We start from the raw sequence: 26,655 nt of genomic DNA, 5'->3' as shown, positions 1-26,655 counted from the left end.
ATCGTGTCTGCTCTCCACTCATGTCTCTCACCATCGTCCGGTGTGGTGTAGCGAGAGAACTCTGGAAAGTATTCTTCGATTTTGGACTTTCCCGCCAGCACCTTATCTGCTAACAGGTCCTGCTTATTGAGGAACAAGATGACAGAAATGGTCCTCAGCCACCTGCAGAGCATAGGACACAGAAGTTAAAACAATAGCAACATTGAGTTTCCGTCCTCAACGAAAAAGTTTAATTTCATTACCAGTAGAGTCCATTACAAATTTGACACCTGAGTATGAACATTTTAAATTTGAATATAATTGAACCCTTTGTCGTAATATACTGTACATATTTTTAGAAAAACATAAAACTAAATAAAAGTAACACAGAAATAAATTTAAATTCATGTTAACTGAAGGAAGACAAGCAGGACATTACATTAAACTGAATCAAATCAGTCTGTTGAAGTGAACTATTATGCCCTCTTATTATCAAATGCTTGTCTCTTTATTTCTAAGCAGTGTACCATAGTTTCATATGGAACAGACCAGCACAGTTTCTCTTGTGTTGGATATTGTTTTCCCACACCACTTACTATGCCCTGTACTACCTGTGCATTTTAATGAACACATAAATACATCAACAACATGTCCTCACAAATATATAAAGATTAGGCAGTGGTTCTCAAAGTGGGGTCCCCAAATTATTGTGTGGGGTTCCCAGATGATTAGCTTAATGTCATTTTTTCCTCACTCAATGGTAAACAAACCAATACACAGTAAAAGTGTATACAGGGTATCTGCTCATTTATAAAGTAACAATTTAAGGACTTTCAAGACCGTTTTAATACAAACTGGCCAAACTGTCAAATATTAAGTAAGCAAAAGGCGAACATTGTGAAAATAGCCAATCTACATGCTCACAGTCACAACGCTTCGCAAGTGCTTGACAGGGTGGGGGTCCCCAATTCAAATATGTTTATTTTGGGGGTCACGGCCAAAAAGGTTTGAGAACCCCTGGATTAGAGGAAAAAGTTAGGGCATTTCGCTCTTCACTATTTTAGGCCTAGATTGAGAGTGAGGGATAGATCAGGCAGGTATGCACTATATGAGACACTTGGTACAGTCTTCGTGGGCATTTCGCTCTTCACTATTTTAGGCCTAGATTGAGAGTGAGGGTTAGATCAGGCAGGTATGCACTATATGAGACACTTCACTTGGGACAGTCTTCGTAATATAATATATGAAACTGTCTATGTGTCAATGTGTATATGTATGCATGTACTCTATGTATTTGTATGTGTGTCTATTGTACTCTAAGTTCACCTGTTGTTCCAAATGTTCTTGAAGAGGTTGAGGGCCTCCTGTAGACGGTTGGTCTGATTGTCCTCTCTGATCACCATGTTGTAACTGCTACTAGCCACCACAAAAATAATGGCTGTTACATCTGCAGGAGTAGTAGGTGAGAGACCAAGAGAAAGGGAGAATCAGTGATAGGAAAAACAAATATAACATACATATATCAACATTTGAAGAGGAGCGCCGAGCACCAGTCATTTGACTGTCCTGATTGTGTTTGACAACCCGGTAATTTACGACCCAGCGTAAAATCGTGAACACGACCAGGAGACGCCCATGTTTACGTTATTTCAGCTAAGCTATTTGTGCTAATGACACAGATGACAGGATGTTTGAGCACAGCAAGTTGATAGGTTTGAATATTGCGTGTATTGTATTTAATGAATTCTTATTTTTTTGCGAAAGTCAATGCTTTTAAAAAGCCTTTGCAAAAAAAGAGAAAAGAATGTGAGGGGATGGGGGTGATAGAGAGAGAGAGAGAGAGAGAGAGAGAGAGAGAGAGAGAGAGAGAGAGAGAGAGAGAGTTGTCACTCAGCGAGTGGGATAGCATAAAAGGAAAGAATCAGAGAACGATATTGGGTTTAAAAGGGGGAAAAATTGAGACAAAGAAAGCAGATGAGATGACGAAGGAGTGAGTATAGAGGATGTCACCAAATTAATCAACCAATCAATCAAACGTACCATTGAAGCACTGGATCCATTTCCGGCGTTCATCCCTTTGACCACCAACATCAAACATGCTATGAAGAGAAAACATCATAATGTGGGAAATACAGATCAAATAAATTACATGTGTATATGAATCTTTGTCAGGTGGTGCCACAGTTTTGTACTTTTTTCTGTCTGGCTAGCTTCTGCTGGGTCACCACACCCACTTGAGAACCAGGCATACTTAATGAACAGGTGGTGTGGCCACATAAAAACATAATTTTAACACTTTCTGTCAACATTTTTGAATGTAAAAAAAAGTATAATCATAATATCTGATGATTATGTTGTGGGGGGGTGGGGGTCACGGCACACGGTCTTTAAAAAATGCAGATGCCACTGTATCATTATTTCAGTTGAGAACCATTGATTCGTGTTTTAAAGACCAACATTTAGATTTATGTCACTGATTCATCTGATTTATGTCACTGATTCATCTGAGAGTTTTTATTTACTCACTGGAAGTTGACTTTGTCCACTTGGAATCTTGTCTCAAAGATCCCTGAAGTCAATACTCTGCATCTCAAAAGGTCCTGGTAAAAAAAAAAAAAAAAAAAAAAGAGGGTAAACAAATAAGTGTGTAAAATGAATCCTCAAGTCTGTGGGGTTGTCTTCCGAAGTTCCAATTAACAGTTGCTTCACATTTAGTTAAAAGGAGACAGGGTGGGGAAAAGTAATGAAGTTTAGCAATTGTATTTAGGCTGCCTATTTTTATTTAAAATTTAGAGTGAAAAGTGTTTCACACAGTCTCTTAATGAGGAAGTATTGTTGTGAAGAAGAATCCCTTGCTAACAATTCAAGTTACAATAAATTATAAAAATATGATACAAATTTGATAAACTAAATCAAAGTATATTTGCAAAACACAGGATATCCATATTTTATGTTTTGTAGATCAAGTTTAGTACATTAGCATCAGTTTAATTTAGCACTCACTTGATCTGTGGGAGTATAGTCATTCTGTTTCACTATGTCAATCTTGTCCATAAAGCTGCAAAGATAAAGGAAAGAATATGTTAAGTACTGGACATAAACAAACACAAACACAGTCCTTACAAACTCTATTCTTTCTTACACATATAGTATTCACTGCTATACAAGGCTCAATTAGCGTTCATAAAAATGAATGTAATTAATTTGTGTGTCATTCTTTAGGCAGTGCCCAGCCGCTTCTACAAGTGACTGCGTGTGTGTATGTGTGTGTATGTAAGTCTGTCTACATCAGTGGTTCTCAACCTGAGGATCGGGACCCCCAGGGGGGTCCCCAAATTATTTTGGGGGGTCCCCAGATGATTAACTTCATGTGCCACATTGTTTTCTCACTCAACAGTAAACAAACCAACATAACGTTTAAATGTATAGAGGGTATCTGCACAGTTTTAAAGTGACAATTTAAGGACTTTTTTTTTTATACTTCTAAAATATCGAAGCCTGGATCCTGAGTCAATACAGCCCTAGTCTGTGTGTGTGTGTGTGTGTGTGTGTGTGTGTGTGTGTGTGTACATTACCACATTTACACTGACTATTTTTTTAATTCTGTTGTTTCCCTGCGACCTGCGGTCACTTCTCACCCTTAGGGCGTTTTACCTGACTGTAACATTTTGCTTACTATTGTACACTCTCTGAGTAACAAATATTAACACTGAGGGTTTAACTTTGTACAACGAAGGAGGGCTGCAATGCCTGTGCTGTGGGAGCAAAAAGCAGAGAATCACAGAGGGAATGGAGAGGTAATGGAAAGAGTGTGTGTGTGTGTGTGTGTGTGTGTGTGTGTGTGTGTGTGTGTGTGTGTGTGTGTGTGTGTGTGTGTGTGTGTGTGTGTGTGAGTGTGAGAGAGAGAGAGAGAAAGAAAGAGAATGTGAGTGTGTGTGTGTGTGTGTGTGTGTGTGTGTGTGTGTGTGTGTGTACGTGTGCGTGTGCGTGCGACTATGTTCCCGTACATGCATCACTGCTGGCATACACGCCAACCTCACCCCACACGTGCGCATATGTTAAGGTGGACTTATTTGTTATGGCAACAGAAATGGCGTGTGCCAGAGTGGATATGCTAATGCATTGGAGATTATAAACGTGAACACTACTACAGTACATACAAAAGGTTTTAGCATTGGTGAGCAGTCTGCGCACACAGTGGACGAAATAAATGCTGAACACACACGGTAATGTCAGTCACAGTGCTTATGTGCCCCCAAAGTCAGTGTTATCTTAAAAGAGTATGTCAATTATTAAATCTAATAAGGATTAATTTATTTTGTTTTATTATTTATTAAAATGGCGAAAGAGAAGTTTGAGATAACATGGAATAAGAGGTAGCAAGGAAGAAGGGAGGAATGGCAAAAAGGAAAGAAACTAGGAAAAGAGAAAATGCTCTTGTGTGTGTGTGTGTCAGAGAGAGAGGTTTAAAAAGAAAGCATACAGGAACATGGACAAAAAACAGGAGTAGTAAGAGAGAGGGAGGGGGAGAGAATGATAGAGTACTGGTGTCTATCTGACATTACAGAGCAGATTTCAAAAATAGCTCCTCAGCACGGTTACCATGGAGACCCAACCATAGCTACTATTAATAGCCCGATCAGCTCCCAATCTACTGTGTAGTCTGTTGGACTAGAGCCAGAAAAAGGAGAAAGAGAGAGAGAGATAGAAAGAAAGAAGAATGAAAAGATTCACCAAGAAACTGAAAGTGAGCAAAATACATTGAGACTGGGTTAAGAGGAGGGAGAGAAAGATAAAGAGAAATGTCAGAAGGGGCAAAAAGCAAGGGAGGGCGGAGTGTGAGCTTGTGTGTTAAAGATAGATGTAGGGAACAAACTCCTGGATTGTACCAACTACATCACCTGGGGGTTACCGTCTCCCTACGCTGTTCAAAATACAACACAAAGCACTATTTCGAAGCTCAAAAGCTAGACAGTTTGAATTTTAGACATCACACCCCCCAATCCCTCCCTTCATCTGTCCCTCTATCTTCAGAGGGGACAGGTCATGTTTGGGGTTCCTGCAACAGTGCAAGTCACTGCTGGTTCAGGAAAACTTTGTTAACTCCAACTCTGGTGTTTTTGTCCTTGTTTTTCCCCAATCGAAGATGACAGCGTTGATTGTTATCTCGGTTGTGTGGAGGATTCATGACTCATTAGGCAACAAAACCCTTTCATAGTACATACGCACATTCTGTAACTTGAAAATAGAAAAGAAAATCGAACACAAGCATCAGAATATGAAATGTCTTTGTGTGAGATTTCAATATTGTTTTTATTTTAATTGAGTAAAATACTGGAGGGGGTAGACAGAGGAAGTGAGAGAGGGCAAAAGACAGGTGGCAGTGTTGACACATATGTCGTCAGATGCTGTGGCATGTTGTCAGTGTACATATAAGCTATTTTGTGTGTGTGTGTGTGTGTGTGTGTGTGTGTGTGTGTGTGTGTGTGTGTGTGTGTGTGTGTGTGTGTGTGTGTGTGTGTGTGTGTGTGTAAATGGTAAATGGTGCATTTATATAGCACTTTTATGCAAGGCACTTTACATAGATTGTGCATTACATTCACCCATTCACACACACATTCAAACACCGATGGCGGAGGAAATCATGCAAGGCCTTTATCGGGTTTACTGTAATTCTATCAGTATATTGTAAAATAAGTTGTGTGTGAGAATATTTAACCTCAGGGAAAGGTTAAGATATATGTAGATGTTATAGATTATACAGTATAGAGATGGATGTTACAGGACTATATACCGACAATCTACAGTTGTGTAGATTACAAATGTATTTATTTGTTTAACACATTTACCGCAATTGAACGTAGATCTATGTCAATGGCCGTGTTTTCAATTATTCCGATAGAGGGCACTCTCCCACAAACAGTGAGCGATCCCAGGAGTCAGGACTCCAGAAGAAGAATACAACCGGAAAAGATGTCATCCCAAATTATCTCCAAATTATATTCCGTCCTTGTCCCTTTTATGCCCATATACTGTATGGAGATCCTGATCATCACCGCCTCTCCATATATGAAGATCACGACACTGACCTAATCAAACCCTGGATATCCATACATGAAGACAACTGGATCATCACCTAAATCTCCATATATGGAGCTGGTCAATACCTCTACAACTGACCTCACAGACTCCATATATGGATATAGCTGACCTGTTTTGACATCACAGTGATGACTCGACCAGCTCAGCAGAAGGGAATACATGCCAAAGCAGCCATGTGCATGTGCCCATGTGCAAGACCTCACCCTGTAGGGTGAGGTCGCTTCTCGCCCTTACTGGTATATATTCTCTAAATATCCTGTTTTCCGAATTAAACTATTCTAAAATCTGCATTGTTGATTTCTTGCCTTAAATGTTCTCGGAAGTTAATTTTATGACAAAGTAAAAGCTCTGGTATGAGAAAGTACATTTGTAAACTGGCTTTCCTCCGTTGTGTGTTGCTTGAGTGTCTAGTTGCAGTGTCGTTATCTCAGCTTGACCAATCCAGAACCACAGTACTGCTTGCTCCTCCAATGCATTCCCAGAACTCAGGTTAGAACTACTACCACCTTTTGAGCAGGGCTGAAATTAGGTTCTGAGAACATTATCTGAAAACGAGCCACAATGTATGGAAACAAATCCAGAATCCATGAATGCGTAGAAGTGGAATGCATGGCTGAATATACTATATACATAACTTATACAATTCTTAACGTTTGGAAACCATGACATTTTTAACCATATGTTTAATAATGAACCAGTTAATCTCACCATCCCTAATATAATATATTTTAATGAAGCTGATAGACGCTAACTTGCCTTCTAATAAAGTTCCTATGAAAGCTGTCATACTACCATAAAACTGGCTAGGACTTAATAACTATATTTGTTTACCGACCCATAAGAATTTGTCATATACTGCATATGTTACAGATTACCTTAGGCATTTGGGCGACACTCCTATCAACATTGACTCACAATAACTGAGCAGCAGGTAGGGGTCCAGTATCTTGCTAAAAGGACACTTCAACAGTAAATGTAACTGTTGATTAGCTTTTAAGTTGTGACCTTCAAGTAATGGTACAGTACTGCAGTGCCTCCAAGTGCTCAGATACCCTGCAACTACTGTACAAGACCAACAGAAAGCTTGTCTTAGCCACAATGCTGAAAGGAGAAAGATGTCTTAGGCCAAGTGTCCAGAGATTTGTTATAGAAAAACAAAACAAAAATTATAAACCTGCCAAACTGTTCTCAAGTTTAGACATTAACATTTTTACAGGTCTCCGATGAACATATGGCCTCAGGTGATTTTCCATAAAAAATAAGTTGTCATATGAGTAGGGTTTCCCTTTCGTTTCCATGATTTATAGGAACAAAAAACAAACTGGACAAACTGAACACTTACTTATAATCGATATTTAATAATAGATTTATAATCAATCCCAAATATTAAAAAATATCAACATTTTCAAAATAGTGAAACTTGCTGATGTACACAAATTCACAACTCGCCCGAAGTGAGCTTGTAGATCAGTGATTTTCACTATTTTTGCACAACACTGTAGTGCGACAAAGTATAAAATAACACTTAAGTGGCTAATCATTTAAATTATATTAGACATCTATATAAAATAAGCGTATTCAATAAATCTAAAACCTAGAATCGATAGAAAAATCACTAATAAAATAATCGATTGTTGCAGTGATGCTACTATCACTGCATTACTGACGCATATTTTTTTAAAGGACGCATTAAACTAAGCATCACTGCATCCCAGGGATGCATACAACTCTATCCTTCCTGCTATCAGTCATTTCACTGCACCAGCTGAGCTGCATGTGGTGGAGTCTCCACAGCTGAGCGTTCTGGCATTATTGATGAAATGATTGAGAAGATCTTGTAAATCCATCCTTCTGTCCTTTATTAACTACATACAAGTAGCTATTTGCCACCATGTGATGTTTTCACTGTTCATACATAATGCGTGTGTCGTCGCGGGACCCATAAAATAATTTGAATGACCACCTGTGGGTCCCGGGACCCATTACATTGAAAACCTAGCAAAATCACTGTGCTGTAGTCCTAGAACACGCATATCCACTGGCCTGGAATAAAATCCTTAGGTCTCTTCAGCCTGCTGTGCTTCCCTTTCATCATCAGTCTCTCACTATGGGATCTGAAAGTGGGCCACCTAAAAGATGCTCTGACAGAGTTGTCAATGAATCAAGGAAGGTGGTAGAGAGAGTGGGTCTAATGATCAAGCCAAATGAATAAAATGAAAATGAAATAACAGAGAGGTGGTGGATGAACATTTAGGGGACAGTCAAATGCCACAGCCAGGTGTCTTCTGGGACATAATGTATGTAAAAGAAAAGTGATGAATTAAAGCTGTTCCCACCATAGGCAAACCACAGTATAGTAAATGCACCTGTAGAACTAGGTGGTGTCCTTTCCTCTACATTAGTTAAAAGCCATTATATAAAGAAAGTCTCAAAGACCGATTTGAAAATTACCCAATGTTTTTCTGGAAAACGTATTACTCAGCCTCTGTAGCAGGTAGAAACAAAATTCCAAAACTATTTGATACACCTTTGGCTTTCATTTACAAAAGTAAAATAAAATTACTGTACTACATAGTGTACATGTACTGCAATACACAAAAATATGTTCCTGGCCTGAAGGGTAAAAGCACATACTGTAAATGTGTACCCATCTATAATGGGTTAAAGTGACGCTGCACACGTCTTACAGTGAGAATGCATCATTTAAGTGAGAATGCATCATTTAACAACAGTGTTTGAAAGTGATGTTCAAAGTCAATTTGTACAACATCAGATTGCTTCTGCGTCCACAACTCATTTGCGCCTTCAGGGGTACGAGCATCTCCAAAAATAACACAGCTGCGAGTGCGCAAGGGCGTACACCTGCGCAGTAGTAGCTCCTTATTATGTATGCGTCATTTATTATACTAAACCACTTCAGCACCCCAAACACCTCCCAGGCGATGGGGAGCAATCAACACCTTCCAGGCAATTTCCATTGGATAGAGGTTCAGGTTTTGTTTGTCCACACATGCACAATTGTGCGTCATTACGACACAATTTGTACAATAAAGACAAATATCACATCTCACGATGTTGCCACGGGACTTCTGATTCCTCTGATATGATTATCTAAGCTCAGTCAAAAAAAGATTTAAAGTGGTTTTGATGTGCTCACACATCGGAACATTGATTATTCACTATATAATACCTGGTGTCACACTCTCAGGTTGTCTCAAGCCGGTCTCTAGTTCCAGTGGTAGTATATCACCCTACACTGAACTGGATTTTGGGATTAGGTTACTGACTCATAGAATATTGGGACACTCAATCACGTGTGTTAGGACTTTGAGGCAAGGCCAGCACAGGTGCTTTCAATTATCAGGTCTGATAAGAAATGCAACATCACCAATATCGTCTGGATCCCTAGGTTGGGTATAGTACCTTGAAAAATAAATAATAAAATTGATAACCTGTTTTAACATGTAGCTGTAATGATATTCAATTTTGGTCTTTAAAATTCATCAAGTGGGGGTGAAGTGTGGGTGCATTAGTTTAGACCAGTCGGTATGATAACGCCCGCGATAGCCTTTAAACGAGTGTACCAACTAGTGGAATTGTAGTTGTTACTTAGTCAGTGAGCAAAGACACCAACTGCTTTTATGTAGCATTGTAGGAATTATCTACAGTTCTCTAAGGCTAAGATACAAGTTCTAGTCCATGAATTATTTTGGCATTGGGTCAACCTAGAGAATATCATACTCCCGGTAACATGTCATTGGTTCGACCACCCTTTGGTTAGACCACATAAACCTAACCTTAACCTCAGTAAAACTATGCCTAAACCTAACCCTAAACAGGTGGTCTAACGAAAGGGAGGTCGAACCAGTCCCAGAAGAGCAGAGGCAGTCCCCCTGACTCCCTGCTAAAATGAATATTAAACCAACACTTGTCTAAAAATGAAGTAGAGAACTTCCAGAAAACATCTTGTTGGTGTAGATGTCATGCAGCTTGGAAGGTTACTTACTACTGCGCACAGTCGATGAGCTGGTACTCATTGGACCTCTCATAGCATGCCTTGACCCCCTCATCCTGCCACAGTGTCTTCGCATGGTCATAGAACTCCTGGGAAGGAGGGACAGAGAGAGGGAGTGAGATGAGTGAAAGAGAGGGAAGAGGGCAAGGGTGTGGAGAAGCGATAGAGGCATACAGAGAAGGTGTATAACACTTGGGTATAAATATTTGTGACTGTTGCTTACTTCATGGCGGTGACTTACAGTACATTAGCCGCATCAAAGAGTAAAGAAAAGTAGAGAATGTGTATGTGTGAGCTATACCAGCGTGCAGTGCATGCCTGCAAATTTACTATGTTTGTGTGCACATATTAATAGTTAGGATATATGATTGCAGCACTATGCAGCACTTCCCAGGCCTTCAAGATGCACAGTACAAATAATGTTAAACAAAAGTATATACAGTAATATGCAGACATAATTTGCCCTAGCCAATTCCCTTCTTATGGGTGATTATAAGAAAGCAGCATATGGATTTTGTCGGTCGTCCATAGAACGTGTCTGAGGGCCTAGTGGCCTAGTACTGCAGCTTTGTTGACACCACATGCAGTGTGCGTTGTGCCTGGTCGGGGCCTGTGTACATGTCTGAGAAGGTAAATAGAGGTGGAGGGACACAGAGACACATACCAGTAGGGCAGAGGAAACTCACTGGAACAGCTTACTTTAAACCAACTGGGCTGCACCATTATTTGTATGCTTAACACCAAATTTGACTAATTTAGCTCATAATCGCATCCAGAATGATTTATACAACAAGCGAGCAGATGGGGGATAAATATGGCTTAGAATGGCTTAAAAGGTAATCCCCGATTAATTTGCTGGTAGGTGTGACAACAATTATTAATCACAATTATTAGTTCTGATGAAAATAATTTACTACGATTTCTATTCTACAGAGTCCGAGAGCTATACAGAGAATTAACAACTTCTCAAGTCCATGCACAGTGTTTTTTGCTCTTATCCCATTTCTGGTTCAAGTCAGTTGTCCTTTAACAATTCATTGTTTACTGAAATAAAAAAAGGTGCCAATGTAGATAAGGTGTAGGCTAACTAAACTGTCCCATGAATGTCTATTATATGTTCCCTGTTTCAGTTAGGCAACAGGAACTTTGTGGTAGTAATGGCCATGCACAGGGTCTAATCCAGGCCAAACGCAAGATACTTCCTGGTTTCAGAGTGGATGTATCCATTTGCATTTCAGTGTTACTCTCACCCTTTCTTTCTTTCTCATTCCCTCTCTGACACGGATTTATGACATACAAAGTCTGTAGAATGTAGAATATGAATGAGATACATAGCTTGGTCAACAAAAAAGGCAACAACATCATTTAAATAATGTTACACATGATCTGACTGGAAGTAAGGATAAAGTGAGGAGGATCTTGTTAATGAACACACACACACACACACACACACACACACACACACACACACACACACACACACACACACACACACACACACACACACACACACACACACACACACACACACACACACACACACACACACACACACACACACACACACACACACACACACACACACACACACAAATGCTTACTACTGATGCTCCGTCTCATACTATCAAGCGTCTTTTTCCTAGCAAAAGGGACAAATGCCCAAACTCCATCGTCCTGATTTACAACGGGGGCTTGCATTTGACAAACAAGTCAACCAAACAAACAAATGCAGCCAAATAAAACAATCAAACCAGTAATGGTTTCCCAACAACTAGGCATATGTGGAATGTTCTGGGGCAGCAGGGAGACTTGGTGGTAGTGAAAAGACACAGGTTTGATGCTCACCACAGATATGTGTCTTGAGCAAGACGCTGAATGCTTTGCTCGCTGTACTGTAAAAAGCTGTGGTGTGAGCAGCATGACTTGACTTGATGTATAAATAAATTAATGAAGATGCTTATTGAGCCTATAATGTAAAACACGATCACAGAAAACAACTTATACAGTATGTGTGGATGCCATTGCCTCTAGATCATCATATCACCTGCTTGCCTAGCCTCAAATTCCTCTGCTTCCCGACTATTTTGCTCTTACAACATACTTGGGGGTGGGACACCCTGGCAACCTTTCAGCGTTTCTACTGTCCTCCAACTAAAGATTATATATTATATAATTTATATAATTATATAGAATAATTATAGTACAATCAAGTAAACTGAATGTATCTGATTTCAGTGAATCAACTTTTATGTGTTCAAGTGGACAGGGCTGAGTTTAGCTGCAAAACATAAAAAAGGTAAAACGTTGAGATAAATCTTCTATTGTATACTATAAACAACTTCTAAGTAGGAAATGAGTGCACAAAGTGAGAAGTCAAGCCAACCAAAGGTAACTGTAAATGAACAGCAGCACTCCAACCTCACAGTTTGTTAAGTCAATTATTAGATTAATGGGAACACTCCACAGGGAGCCAAATCCCTCAGCCTAACCCTAGAGACAGAGTACAGCAGGTCATTAGTATACCTCAAACCTCACCTCTACCATTGTCATGGGGTTAAGACCTGGGATGATGGGAGTTTCTGCTACAGTGCATTGAAAGGATAGTGCACATCGTTCTCAGGTGTAGGACGAACAACAATACATAAAATATTTGCTGCATCTACTACAGTATGACTACCACTTCTAAAGCTACTAATGCTGCTATTGCTGACAAACCTACTGCTGCTGCTACTACTATCATTTAGATACATTTTTGTTGCGTTCGTTTTTGTTTACATCAGTAGGATAGTAGACAGCAGGAAAGTGACGGGACTCACAGGACTATGAAATGGGGAAGGACATGCTATAAAAGGTCTCCCCACAAAATCAAACTGAGGACGTTGTGATTATGTGGTTGATGCGAAATCCGGTCAGCTACTGGATATCTAACTATTATTAATTTTCAGAATGTCTGTGCGTCCGGCGTCTGTCTGCATGCTGACATCACTGATACTAAACAGCTGTTACCATGGTGGCGACACTGTTTAGTATCAGTGATGTCAGCATGCTCATCTCCAAATTTGGGTATTGTTTCAGCAAGAGCATGCGGCTGTTACTCATCTCCAAGTTTGGGCATTGTTTCAGCATGTGGCTGGACATCAACAATGCCCAACTGAAATCACTGACTGACATCACTACAGTGCCCAAATTTGGTGAGGACATCACAGACTGGCTTGGACACAGGCATAAAAGAGAGCCAGACAGACAAACGGATACAACGGGTATTGCAAAACTGGACATCAATGGTGACTATTCTGCCCAACGGGCACCGGTCTGGGTTCTCCAACATCACTTCTCCTACACTCCTACATTCAATCCCTCATATACAATGCACACCCCCGGCAAAGGACTAGTTATTATCGCTAATAAGGATAATACTATACCAAATGCTATGATAGTACTATAATAAGCATAATTTGCATAGCATATTTCATACATACACGGAATCTAGCTCAACATGTCAGTATTGAGAAATATGTCTTAATACTGTTACCACTACTACTATTGCTGTGCCATTTTTACTGATTGCTACTGATGCCAGTGGTGAGTGTATGAGTGTGTGTGTGTGTGTGTGTGTGTGTGTGTGTGTGTGTGTGTGTGTGTGTGTGTGTGTGTGTGTGTGTGTGTGTGTGTGTGTGTGTGTGTGTGTGTGTTTTAATGTGTGTACTCACCGATGGGAACTCAAAGTCTTTCTGGTTGACAAGGTTGAGGACATATTCAATCCGATACTGGTTGTCAGGGCAGGCCAACTGCACCGGTGGGGTGAGTGTACTCATAGCCGTTACGATGGTCTGAACAACACACACACAAACACATATAAGAGACACACACAAACATGGTTGGGCTCACAAAAATAGTGAAAAAAGCAGATACCTTAACATTTTGGACAAAAGAAAATCATCCGATAACAACACACACACACACACACACACACACACACACACACACACACACACACACACACACACACACACACACACACACACACACACACACACACACACACACACACACACACACACACACACACACACACACACACACACACACACACACACACACATTTAATTAACCCTTTAAACCTTGGGTGGTATCAATGCTTACATAGAACAAGATGCATGTAGGATACATTTAATCTTTTCAGTCACTCACCTCTATGGCTTCTTTAATATTATTCTTGATGTCTTGAATTTTTTGCTTCTTCTCCCTGAAAAAGAGACGCAAACAGATGCTCAGCGAGGTTCACAATATGTCATTAATACAGCAGAACCGGAGTGGTGACAACAACTCTGTTCACTCCAATGAACCAATATTTTCATAGCAACTTCCGGAGCATGGCGCTTCTGTTCAGTTCCCGCCAGAAGTTAAAAGTGAACGCTAGCGCATTAGATTTAGATTAGCATCAGAACAGACCATTTGGGGTGCACTTTTAAAAGGTGAGACGTTTAAAGCAATAAATAAAATGCAATATGCAAATTAACCAAGTTAACAAGGTCATGTTGACTTAAAGTATGTCAACTAGGCAGGTGAAAGTAGATGTTAACGTTCTTTTAAAGACATAACAGTGAAAATACACATACGTGTCGGTTTGATATACTGTATAAATATTCTATATTGATGCATTTATTGACTTCTAATCACACACAACAAAAACCTGTTCTATCTTTCTGTATAATGCATTCAAATAGCCCACTAGAGAACTTCAGGGAAATGATTGAGTGAAGTGACGATCAAATTCTTTGGAATTCCGTTCCACTTTCTTTACACTACTCTCATTAGAACCCAACAACCAGGTTCTTCAAAAAGAAGTTTTGTTTCTCATCCCAAGTTTTCGTTTTCGTCATCCCATCAGGGAAAAGTTGATTCTATTCACCCATGTCATGTTAGCTGTCTAATTAGGGACCTAGTAGGCCAGGTGAATGCAATTAACGTCCTGGTAGGATACAAAATCAACAGTACAAAGGGTCTCCTGGGAACCAGTGTTGAAGAACACTGCCTGAAATTGAATCAGTACCAAAGCACAAACAGTTTTAATGGCCAAGACAAGTACAGATGCACACATTGCATACCGAGTTCTGTGTCTTTTAGAACACAGCGACAGCTAAAAAAAAAAAAAAAAAAAAAAAACAGATACAAAATAGAAATAACTTTATAACCGAGAAAGAGAGTCAAGTTTAGTACATAAGAGATATTGACATATTGTTGCAATTCAAGGCAGTAAATAAAAAGTGATTTTGCATTTGCATTAGGTTCCACTTCCACTGCCATAAAGATGCTTGATTGTTTTTAGCACATTACAATCTCTAAGGTTCAACTACCTGTAAAATGCACCCTCAAAACTTAGAAAAGCTCTATATAAATCTGTGGTAGTATTACTATTATTATTATTATTATAATGGTTATTACTACAAGGAGATAACAATTACAGCCAAGTTGTCACAGCTGGTAAAAATAGTACAGATACTTTTCTATTTCTATGATTAAATTCCATGACATGATATCTGCACTGGTCTTCCTACAAAGTAATTAATCAATCCAATTGTAACTCCAACAACTCACACATGTACTGTATGGTTCCATTTGCTTACTTTTATTATGAATTAAAACTCAGAATTTGACAGTGTACCAGATAATTTTTGTATTTTATACTCTTGCTAAACAGCAGCTGCACTGTTCCAGTGACCACAAATAGGCAAATTTCCACGTGTGGACGATAAGCTTTATATTGTGTCATATCCTATTCTAAAGTATTGCTTAGGAGAGCTATATAGAGTTAGGAGATACAGTCGTTTATCTCATGTTTAAAGTGCTGAGATTCTTTCATTTATTTTGTAATAATCTACTTCTTTGCTGCATTACCCATTTTTCGGCCAATAAAATGGCCAAATTGACAAATTTGGTCTAACCCATTTTACATTTTTTGCAGTCTTTTACAGAAAGTGGGTTCCATGTGGTGATGGCACGTGACGGTTAACTACAGCACATTACAAAGAATTTGTTTTTGATTTGGGAAGAGTAAACAGACCTTCACCGACATGCCATATGCTGTAATTATCTCTCAACTAAATGAGGTGTTTATACAACATAGTTGGTGTCTTTGTGGCAGAAACATTTCTAAACATGAACCGTTTACAGGTTTTATATAAGTGATGAAGATGGGATTTGTCATAACTGAGTCCTGACTGAGTGATCTGAAGTTTGCCATGTCGAAGAAGTCAGAACACAATGTATTAAATAGCCGCATTCCTGTAGTAAGCTATGGTTCGTTTTTGTCCCCTGGTAGGTCTTATGTTTTAATCTTGTATTACAATATAAAGTGCATTAGAATCTGAATCTGTCCATAATTCTAAAACCCCCAAATCAAAGCCAAAACACCTCGCTAGTCGCTACCTACTTTTGTGTCCTTAGTCACTGTTTTAGACCAGTAAACACTGCAGTAAACTATACTGCTGCACAGCATAAAGTGAAAGCAAGAATGCCCTGTCTGATAGAATTTGGTCGTGACTTTTGAACGCACAATAGAGCTAGACAAATGTGGTCTTTGTTTACGAATGCAAAAATGAAAGAAAAAAAAGGTGCAGTTATAGTACAACAGTTATAGTACAACATGTGCATGTGCGCGCACACACACACACACACACACACACACACACACACACACACACACACACACACACACACACACACACACACACACACACACACACACACACACACACACACACACACACACACACACACACACACACACACACACACACACACACACACCCCAACTGCACACACACACACACACACACACACACACACCCCTAACTGCTAGTGGTGACTGCTATTGCTTGCTTGGCCAATACTAGTCTTTCACAGATATACAGAAATATGTCTCAACAATCAGAGCAAAATATCATAAGATCAGCACAAATATGAGATTTTCATATTTACTGTCATGTAGACTCCCGGTACCGACTACAGACAAGAACTAGTCTAAAAAAAAAAAAAAAAACAAAGTCTGAATGTTTAGAACCTGAAATTTAGCCATGGAAAAGCGTTTAGTTCTCACTTCCCAGACTACAAAAAAAATAATAATAATTCAGCAGCAGTCAATGGTGTACTGGTTAAGACGGTTTGTCCGGCACCTTGCTGCCCTGTTTCAACCGGGAAAAGCTTCCTACCTCTTGGCCTTACTAATGTCCAATTAAAAGAAAAGAAGATCAGAACGTGGATCTTGGAGGATCCACATAGGACTGGGTCAAAATTTTGGCGAGGTCTCAGCCTGATCTGAGCCCCAATCACTTCCATTATAGTATAAGTTTGCCTATGTCATTGACACAAGCTTTTGGTTGTTTTTTGTTTTGAAGTTGTTTTTGAATTGAAGTATCAGTATACCCTAGGTATCAGCATCAATTTAAAAGTATGATTAGACCCAAACGATACCCAGCCCTACCGACCTACCTACTGACAGCTAGCCATGCCATAAAAATATTAAAAGGAGAGGACAGTCTGCTGTGTTTAACAAAAAATATATATATATATATATAAAAAAAAACATCATTATCACTGCCACGCCCCGTTATCATGTCCAGGGACAGTCTAGTGAGCGAAAAAAACTCAATTCCTCATGATGCCTTGCGGAATACTACATCCGGGGACTTCGGGCGCCCATTGCATTGTATACATCCTGGCAGCAGAAACATGGATATATCTCCACTTCTTTTCCACTATCGCTTGTTTGGTCAAAACTTCCTGTTTTCTATGGACAATAGCTTACACACAGATCATCATGCTTGTATTCTTTCTTCGCCGCGTGAAAGAAAAGACTTTGAGCAGACATGAAAGGGAGCTGCTGCATGCATGCACCACCGAAATCTGGTAAATACAATAGGAAAAAGTCAGTCAAAGTGTTAAAAGCAAAATCAACACCATCCACATTGGTCCGGGATCTAAAATGTCCTCCATTGGACAAGCCCTAAAAAACTCACAAATTCACATTCAGTGTAACAACCTTCATCAAGAAGCTGAAGCGGACAGCAAGCACACTAGATAGAGAGCCTGCTAGAAAGATATGGGGTGAGAGAGTGAGAGAGTAAGAAAGAGACATGCTGGAGGACGGAGAATAGCTCCCACTAAAGAGAGACGAGGAGAAAAGGAGGGACCCAGACACAGAGACGGAGAGAGAAAAAGAGAAGAGGTCCAGCATTGGCCAGTCAGATTCACCCTCTTGTTTATTGTGTAGGGAAGGAGAATGAGAAGGCCCTGTTTACATTTTCAACCTGATAGTCATTATAAATCACATGGGTCATTACAAGGTTGTGTGTGCGCATCTTGGTCCTGAGTCCTGTGTGTATGCCCACGTGTGGCCTGAGCCCTTGTATATACACCTTAGAGTGACAACGCAATATTGATAGGCTTAACATCGACACACGATTCATCTCAGTATTGTTTCATAGTGTATTTGTATTGATTTATTTATGGACTTATTATATTATATGGGTCACATTCTCTCTATAAGCTTCCTGGTCCTAGGACAAACTTAACTGCTTAACTTTTCATGCCAATTGATCAATTGGCAGTGGGTGTGTCCAGTCACAAAAATGCATATAATTTCTGAACAGATTAAAATAAAACCAATACAAAAAATATATAGTATACACACACTCTGTGGAAAATGTCCCACCAACATTTTGCTGCTTTTATCTGTTAGTGACAAATAAATCCATCTGGATTTTTATTCTTTATTCTCTCTCACACTCACACACACACACACACAGACACACACTCAGATCCAGCGTTGATGAATCATACTGTAGTACGATGCGGTTTGTCTTAAGATTCCATGTTACGGGGCAACGATGGCCTAGTGGTTAAGGCGCATACCACATAAAGGCTCTAATTCAGCTTGACAGTGAGCCGTGGGTTCGATTCCCGAGCCCTGTGACCTTTGCTGCGTGTCACTCTGCGTCTCTCTCCCCATTTCCTGTCACTGTACTGTCCAAATAAGGCAGGAAATTCTATACGGTTGATATATAATTCAACAGGTTATGAGTAAATTATGTTGGTGTGTGTTGTTTTAAAATACTGTTCCACTTGTGTGCCCCTGCACCGGTCCCTCTAATGCACCGTTTCCAAAACAGTGGGTCCGAAACCAAAAAAATCTAAAGAATTCCATAAATATTTTATAATTAAGAAGTAGTGAAAGTTTAGGTCCCGGGCAAACGTCTAATCTCTTTCGGGTCTCGACCTGAAAGGTTTGGGAACCACTGCTCTAACGGTCTCTGCATGGCCCTGGCTGGGGCCAACAACTGAAAGTACCAAACACTATCTTAGAGGGCACACATACTAGCACACACTCCCATATAACATAAGCATACACTTGCATAAGCTTGCATTTGACCAACCGTAACCTGTTACACGGGAATAATCATTTTACTATTTATAACATGCAGGAATTATTCATATCTGGGTAAACAAGAACAAGTTACAAATCTAACTGAAAGTGATGATATTAGTTATGTATTTGTGTCTTGTTAATGAAGAAACACTCCACACACAAGCATTGTGAAGTCACGAGCTGTGTCACACGCCGTTGTATGCCCTAGGTGCCGATTTTCTAGTCTAACCAAGATGCTTCCGTTTAATCACATCCACTAAACACAAACAGACAAAGAAGCACACAGACGCAGACACAAAGAAGTGCATAGACAGACAGACACAAACACACCACCCACACACACACACACACAAGCCATAAAAATTATGTCCATTATTAATTATGTCAGTTAACAACAGTTGCAGATTAATGAATGATGTTGGACTACGGGCCCAGACCCCAGGTTGGGAAACACAGCTTAAACAAACTTTTTTCCACGGAGCATTAAGATTCCCTAATTGGGAGATAAGCAACCGTCAGGTCGCATGTATACACACAGCCTCATGGTGGCGCTAGAACAGGGGAATGTGAGAAATCAGGGGCGGAGGTTGCTGTTTGCCAGCCAAGGAGTGTGTGTGCAAAGTCTGGCATGGATAGGGGCAACGGTGCCCGAGATTAGAGTAGGGCCAAAAGTGTGGAGTGACATGACGTGACGGACAGACAGACAGAGGGACTGACGGTCGCAATAATGTCAGGCAGGGAGTGAATATTAGAGAGAAAAGGACAGACAGCAATATAGAGAAAAAGAATAGAATAGATATGAAAGATACAGGACAATGAACCAGTACAGTATGGGTTGTGCAAATAGGCCAAGATAGCATTGCAAAATCCCTAAATTCTACAAAACCATCTTGGTAACCCTGTGGTATTAATTCTGGGTATTATTCTGGGTCACAACGAAAACTATAAAAATGGGACCCATATGCCTCCCTGCTTGGCACTCAGCATCAAGGGTTGGATTGGGGGCAAGTCCCTGTGACAGTGTGACATACTAGCATCATGTCCTGGGGTGTACTTGTACATCATAGCTGGGGGATGTTTCTCTCACACACACCAGAAACAGGACTCAGCAAGGCTTTAATTGGTGGGAGACACACCTGATGCAAATTGATCATACTTACTCTGCATTGAATCCGTTGACATGCAGAATCCTCATCTGTTTGACTATGGTGCTCTTTCCTGACTCTCCAGCTCCTGAGAGAGAGACAGAGACAGAGAGAGAGAGAGAGAGAGAGAGAGAGAGAGAGAGAGAGAGAGAGAGAGAGAGAGAGAGAGAGCGAGAGAGAGAGAGAGAGAGAGAGAGAATGAGATGACAGAACTACTCGACTTCCCGGCAAAGGTTATGCTGCTTTACTGTAACATATGTAAATCATTTCATGTGGTTTGTGTCTTTAGGACACAGAAGCAGACAGACAGATAATGATATAGATGTGATGAGTCATTGGCTATGTGGAAGACCATGTGTTCGTGTTGTGGTATAAGGTAAGATGCCTCCATCTAAAATATCAGAGAATAGGATGTTGCTTACTTGCCGATACAACTATAGTCTCAGTTTAGCTACAATGATAAGCTCAATAATACACTAAGGTCTAAGACAAGCGATATCTAAGACAAGCGATATATTTCCTTGTTTCTGACAAGTCACCTGAGTGAGTGACTGAGTGCACCCAGGTCTGTGTGTGTATATGTACATCTCTGTATGAGCACATACTCACGGTATATTGCTGTGATTGCTGTGATATTCACATTATTTATACCAATTGCATAGAACACACAGGAAGCAATGCATTCATGAAGAACAGAAAGTCATAGTTTTTGTGTTGAGAGAGTACACACAGAAGGTTGAGTCACTTAGTTGTGATTAGAAAAGATCATATTAGGCTGGTTGAAAGTCTACAGGTCCAGTGGTGGAAGTCTTGGTACAACCACCGAACCTTACTTAAAAGATAATAAGTCCACAGGAAAATGTCACAAAAGCCCTACGCAGAGTACTCTTCAAAACACTAAAATGTAAGTATCACAGCACGGCACTGAGTCGTGGTCAAATGGCTTTTTCGGTCAAATTTTGAAACGTCGACTCAACCAATCAGAAGGTTGCAACCATTCAGGCTATGGAACGCTGGAATCTCATTCAATGCAGCTGGGTGCAGCTGACGGCTAGTATTTGTAACATGTAACAGACAATAACAGAAATCTACCAAACCAGGTAGAAACAATCATGATAAAAGGCAAATTAAGGGGGGCATATGTTTTAGCCTGGAATTGTCCTTTAAGATGAGTACCCACTACCGGTTAAAGCGGAAGACGTGAAGCCTCCTCCTCACTACCATTCGTTTTTAAAATCGCGCATATTATCCTAATATAAATAAAAATCTTCTAAGCATATTTAGCTTCCTGCTTAGCAGAAATGACATTTTAAAATATATTTTCATGAAAGGAAATGCCAGTTTCCATTAATCGCCGTTCAGGAGCTGTAGTTCCAGACTCTATATAGCTTTCGGAGAATGTGGAATAGTTGTCTGGCTACGCGAGACTACGCAGAGGCTAATCTCAGTATCTGTTGAATGGCTGGTGCCGTGTCATTGTTCTGGCGGTGCATTTCTCTGACACTGCGTTGGTTCGACTCTCCCCATTACTAACCCTATCCCTAACCCTAACCTTAACCACACATGTGGAGTAATGAGATGTTGGACTTATGGGCAGTACCCGTCCGGGGGAGACGCTGTTCCCTTCTAGAGTGGATACAGAAACGGTTTCTGGGTTCGCGTAGAAATCACTGGATATAGTAGTCAGGCTTTAGCCTGGATCTGAGCACTGAACAGTAAATTGAAACCGTCAGTCTGTTTTGTGACAAAGGCTTCATAAAACATACATATAAATTCAGGCACAATGAAGGTTTTCCTACAAAGTCAGGCACAGTGTGGTTTAATTTCCAAGAGCCTGCTGCCCAGTTGCGCTGCAGTTACCTGATCCTAGATCAGACTTCAGCATTATCATCAGCATTATAAATGACCCGCTGGGCTGGCCCTTTTAAAACTCTCCGGGCCGGCAGAATGCACCTTGCATTTGCGCGCTTGGGCCAGTAAAAGGTAAATGCTTAAGTATAGAAGGTTCTGCTAAATAAGCCTACTGTATATAGAGCACCGAAGACTAACATCACTGCCGCTAGAGGAGGCTATCCCCCTGGGTCACCACTAACAGCAGTACTTTTTGTATTGGATTTTCCATAGGGGATTGGTTATCTTAGATCGCGTCATATAAGAACTGTCTTCCAGAAACCAAACACAGCCGTTATCAAATGTAACTCACTATCATATTACAACAGAGTCACATACCTGACAAAATCACCTGGAACACAGTTCTTCTATGACGCGATCTAAGAATCCCCCATGGGAAATCCAATACAAAAAGTAACACTGTGACCCAGGGGTAGTGGGAGTGTCGTTGTAACTTTTGGTACTGTATTACTGATTAACTGTAGCAATGTATTTTCGGTGTATATACAGTACTAGAATAATCCCAATGCAGGCCTATCAGTACAGTAGCCAATGCCTCTAACATTAATATTTGAGGCAAGTATAAAAAAAATAGATATTTCATCCTCCTTCCATTCAGAATGGGGTACTAAGAATGATCATGGGCGCCCGCTGGCCTAGCGGTCCAGGTGCATACCACATAGGCTCAGTGTTAGTCAAGTTAATGTGGTTCTCTCCTCCAGATCAGCGCTGTGTAGCATTGGTCTACTCGGTTTGCTCGGGTATTACACATAATAAATAAATCGACCCTTTGTCAAGTCCTGCCTGTGGTGCTGTGGCTTGGGGGGTGGCCATAGCTGAATGGTTAGAGAGCCCGCCTAGGAAGCCAAAGGTCTAAGGTTTGATTCCAGGTCTCAGCAAGTGTCCCTGAGCAAGACACGTAACCCCTAACTGCTCCTCGAACAGTGCTCACTGCTCCTAGGATGAGTAAAATGCAGAGGACAAACTTCACGTATGGGAAAATATACAGTGACAAAAAAAAACACCACATATAACAGGACCAAATTATTATTATTATTGCTTGGTTGGTCAAAAATCCTCTCACATCCACTACCATTGAAAGAAGGTGCTTTTTATTTGCCAAAAAACTATTCCAAATGTTCTTCCTTAAATAGTGCAGCGTTTCATATCCAGCTTCGACTGGTAGAAATGGCCACCTTTGAATGAAACCCAATAAATAGCATACTTCCTGATTGCACAAGTGATAGTTTTATCCTGTGAGACAATGCAAAAAAAAACTAGGACACTCAAATCACCAAGAAAAAGGTACCATTTTGATATAGACACCGATCTGAATGGTTGTAGAATTTGCACAATATGTCACGGAATATTAAGAATCAAGTTATGGAATCTGATTAGCAGAATGTTCAGAATCTGATTAGCAACATGTTCATGAGTGTGAGAGATACCAAAGTCATGACATATTCCACTTTGGATTTCAGTGAGGCTTTTATAAGAGGTATAATTGTAGCTTTTACTGTTTTAAGTCAATTTCACTGTTCAAAGTGTTTGTCAAAAGACAATACATAAGGCCAGGTTTAGTAACTACTGTATCCACCTGTTTCCGCGAGAATTTACTGTAGAATTAAGTGTGGAACACATCCGGAGAACAGCAGACATACAAGCTCACGTCGCGTTGCAGATGCCACCGTTGTGAGCTTGTAGATCACTCTCGGCTGCGACGCCGGAACTGCCGCACACCATCTGCGCAATGCACAATGGGATATTGGAAACTTGTGGATAGTGTGCCACAAAATATTAACAACTTTAAAGCTACACTTTGTAACTTCCATGTCAAACATTTAAAACAATTTAGGAGTTTAGCAGATGCTCTTAGCCTTTCATTTCAGTGATTTTCTGAATGGGCGTGTCTGAATGGTACTCTTTTGAAATCTTCCCACAGCCTAGGTAGGCAGTGGGCTCATTTCCTATTGGGCCCCCTCGAGAAGGGGGTGGTACTTTTTGGGAGGCTATATTTCTATTGAGACTATATACTGGTCTGGTATATATATATGAGGTGGAACCATGAGGTAAAGTGGTGCTAAAATTGGAACGATACAGAGAATATTACGATTGACTCTACATGGTTCTCATCGTGGTTCTCTAATATTCTCTGTATTGTTCCAACTTTAGCCCAAAGACAGTGCCCCGTTGCCAACATAGAGCATTTCAAATATCCAAGTGGTTGTTTAGGCTAAAATCTGACCAATATTTATATAAAATATATATTTTGAGAATCCCCTTTGAATGAAATGCTAACATTGTGGTCAAGAAAAGCAAGCCTAAGTAACAAAACATGAGAACGAATGACCATGGTATGTATGTCTGCATGGTACTAGTAATATCTGCGGGAGGTGGCAGGAAGGGGGTACAGGGAGAGTGAAGTGCAATAGTCCAGTCAATCTGAGGTTTGACCCAAAAGAAATTGCAATAGTAATGGTTCAAGGTTTTTTATGATCCTTAGGGTCATCCAAGTTATGTTAAAAAAATTCCAAAATATTCTTAGTAGATCAAGGTAAATTCAGGGGCTTCAAGTTTGGGTCCCTTCACTTACTATACAGGAAAGAAATACCCCCAAAAGATCTTCTTTAAGTAGCATGTAAAAACCCTAGTTAGACCCCTCACATGCTACTTAAAGAAGATTTTTGGGGGGTCTTTCTTCCGGTGTAGTAAGTGAAGGGACCCAAACTTGACCTCCCTGAATTTACCTTGATCCACTAAGAATATTTTGGACAATTTTTAACACTAGCCCTTACCCGTTCAAAGATATGAGCTCCGAAATGATGTGCAGTGTGTGGGTTATGGGATGTGCACTGTGCACACAGTATATGAGGGATGGAAAGTAACTTTAACTGGTGCTTGCATGCTAATATGTAGGAGCATCAATGTAAGAAATACCCGTTCCATTTAACGGCTACAGAGATACTGTGTACAGATCTGCATGATTTTTGGACAACATCTGTAACAGGGCCAGAATGACATTCAGGCAGTACCACTTGCCAACCAATAGTGGTCAAACCAGACCAGAGGATATAAATGTCTCAATAGAAGCGCAGGGGGACCAAGTACATCACTGCAATATATTAAATAACATATATATGAGTTAATTAAAAATGCTAGAAGTTCGCTGCCCTTCGAGATCGGGCCTGCTTCGTCTGGCCATAATACTGTATGGAGATCTCTATCTGTCAGACCGTCTGAGAAATTTAAGCAGAGCCACTGTTTCAAAGGAGAGTAAGCTACTGTGAATTTGTGGAAATGTCTCAGAAGATTAAATGAATTCATGAAGTAAGTTGTCTAAACATACATCAAGTACAATCCACACACATTTGAGGATGAAGCTTCAGAAACAGCAGCAGTCCATTTCGTCAGGTCACGTAGCATGCAGGTTAATCCTACACTAAAAACACCATCCCTAACGCCGGGTATATTTTACCCGATATAATATATTCTGTAAAAGATATTTCTCATTAATATATATTTAAGTACAACAATATATGTGGCAATTTGAGGTACTCTCCTATATTCAGTGAGGTTGCCCCTGCAGGGCAACTAGACGTACGACTTTATTCCTTCCATCCATCTTTCTTTCTCTCTTTCCCCTGCAAGATATTTTTTTTTCCTGCGCTCTCCTCCCACAGTTTTGGTGGCACGCACTTGGGCTATGTCAAATCGGCTTCATCGGGAATGGGTCCTTGCATTTTGCTAAGAGATGTGTTTATATATATATATTATCCTTTTTTTCCTTTTTATTCTTTTTCTCCAAATGTGGAGATGACCGACATCATAGATGTCCTCAAAAATGACGTAATCTATCAGCCAAGTTCTGCCTAAAAAGTGACATAATCTATCAGTCAAGTTCTCCTCAAAAATGAAGTAATCTATTACAAAGGCAGTGTATCAGTCAAGTTCTCCTCGACAATACAAAGGCAGGGCCCTTAGCCAATGAGGATCAGCGTTCTTGGTGACATCACTTTAGCCAATGAGAGAGCAGCGAGCCCACACTGTTTCATAGGAACAGTAATTCTAGTTCAACATGAAATGGGGGGCCCTATCAT

The 26,655-nt window shown here is 40.2% G+C and overlaps 1 protein-coding gene across 1 annotated transcript in view; it reads right to left on the bottom strand.

Annotated features, from left to right (window-relative positions):
* Positions 1-26,655, bottom strand: part of LOC308291949 (guanine nucleotide-binding protein G(s) subunit alpha) — a 36,716-nt gene that overhangs the window by 5,471 nt on the left and 4,590 nt on the right. The window contains exons 2-10 of the mRNA XM_080734109.1: positions 20,684-20,756; positions 14,288-14,342; positions 13,807-13,926; positions 10,088-10,185; positions 2,983-3,037; positions 2,506-2,579; positions 2,020-2,078; positions 1,306-1,426; positions 32-162 (exon numbers count right to left, since the gene is read on the bottom strand). Coding sequence (XP_080590235.1) covers positions 32-162; positions 1,306-1,426; positions 2,020-2,078; positions 2,506-2,579; positions 2,983-3,037; positions 10,088-10,185; positions 13,807-13,926; positions 14,288-14,342; positions 20,684-20,756 — 786 coding nt within the window. The remainder of the gene's footprint in view (positions 1-31; positions 163-1,305; positions 1,427-2,019; positions 2,079-2,505; positions 2,580-2,982; positions 3,038-10,087; positions 10,186-13,806; positions 13,927-14,287; positions 14,343-20,683; positions 20,757-26,655) is intronic.

Source organism: Nannobrachium achirus (assembly GCF_963921795.1).
Source record: "Nannobrachium achirus genome assembly, chromosome: 9".
Taxonomy (NCBI): domain Eukaryota; kingdom Metazoa; phylum Chordata; class Actinopteri; order Myctophiformes; family Myctophidae; genus Nannobrachium; species Nannobrachium achirus.
This window is presented reverse-complemented; position numbering and strand designations above follow the sequence as displayed.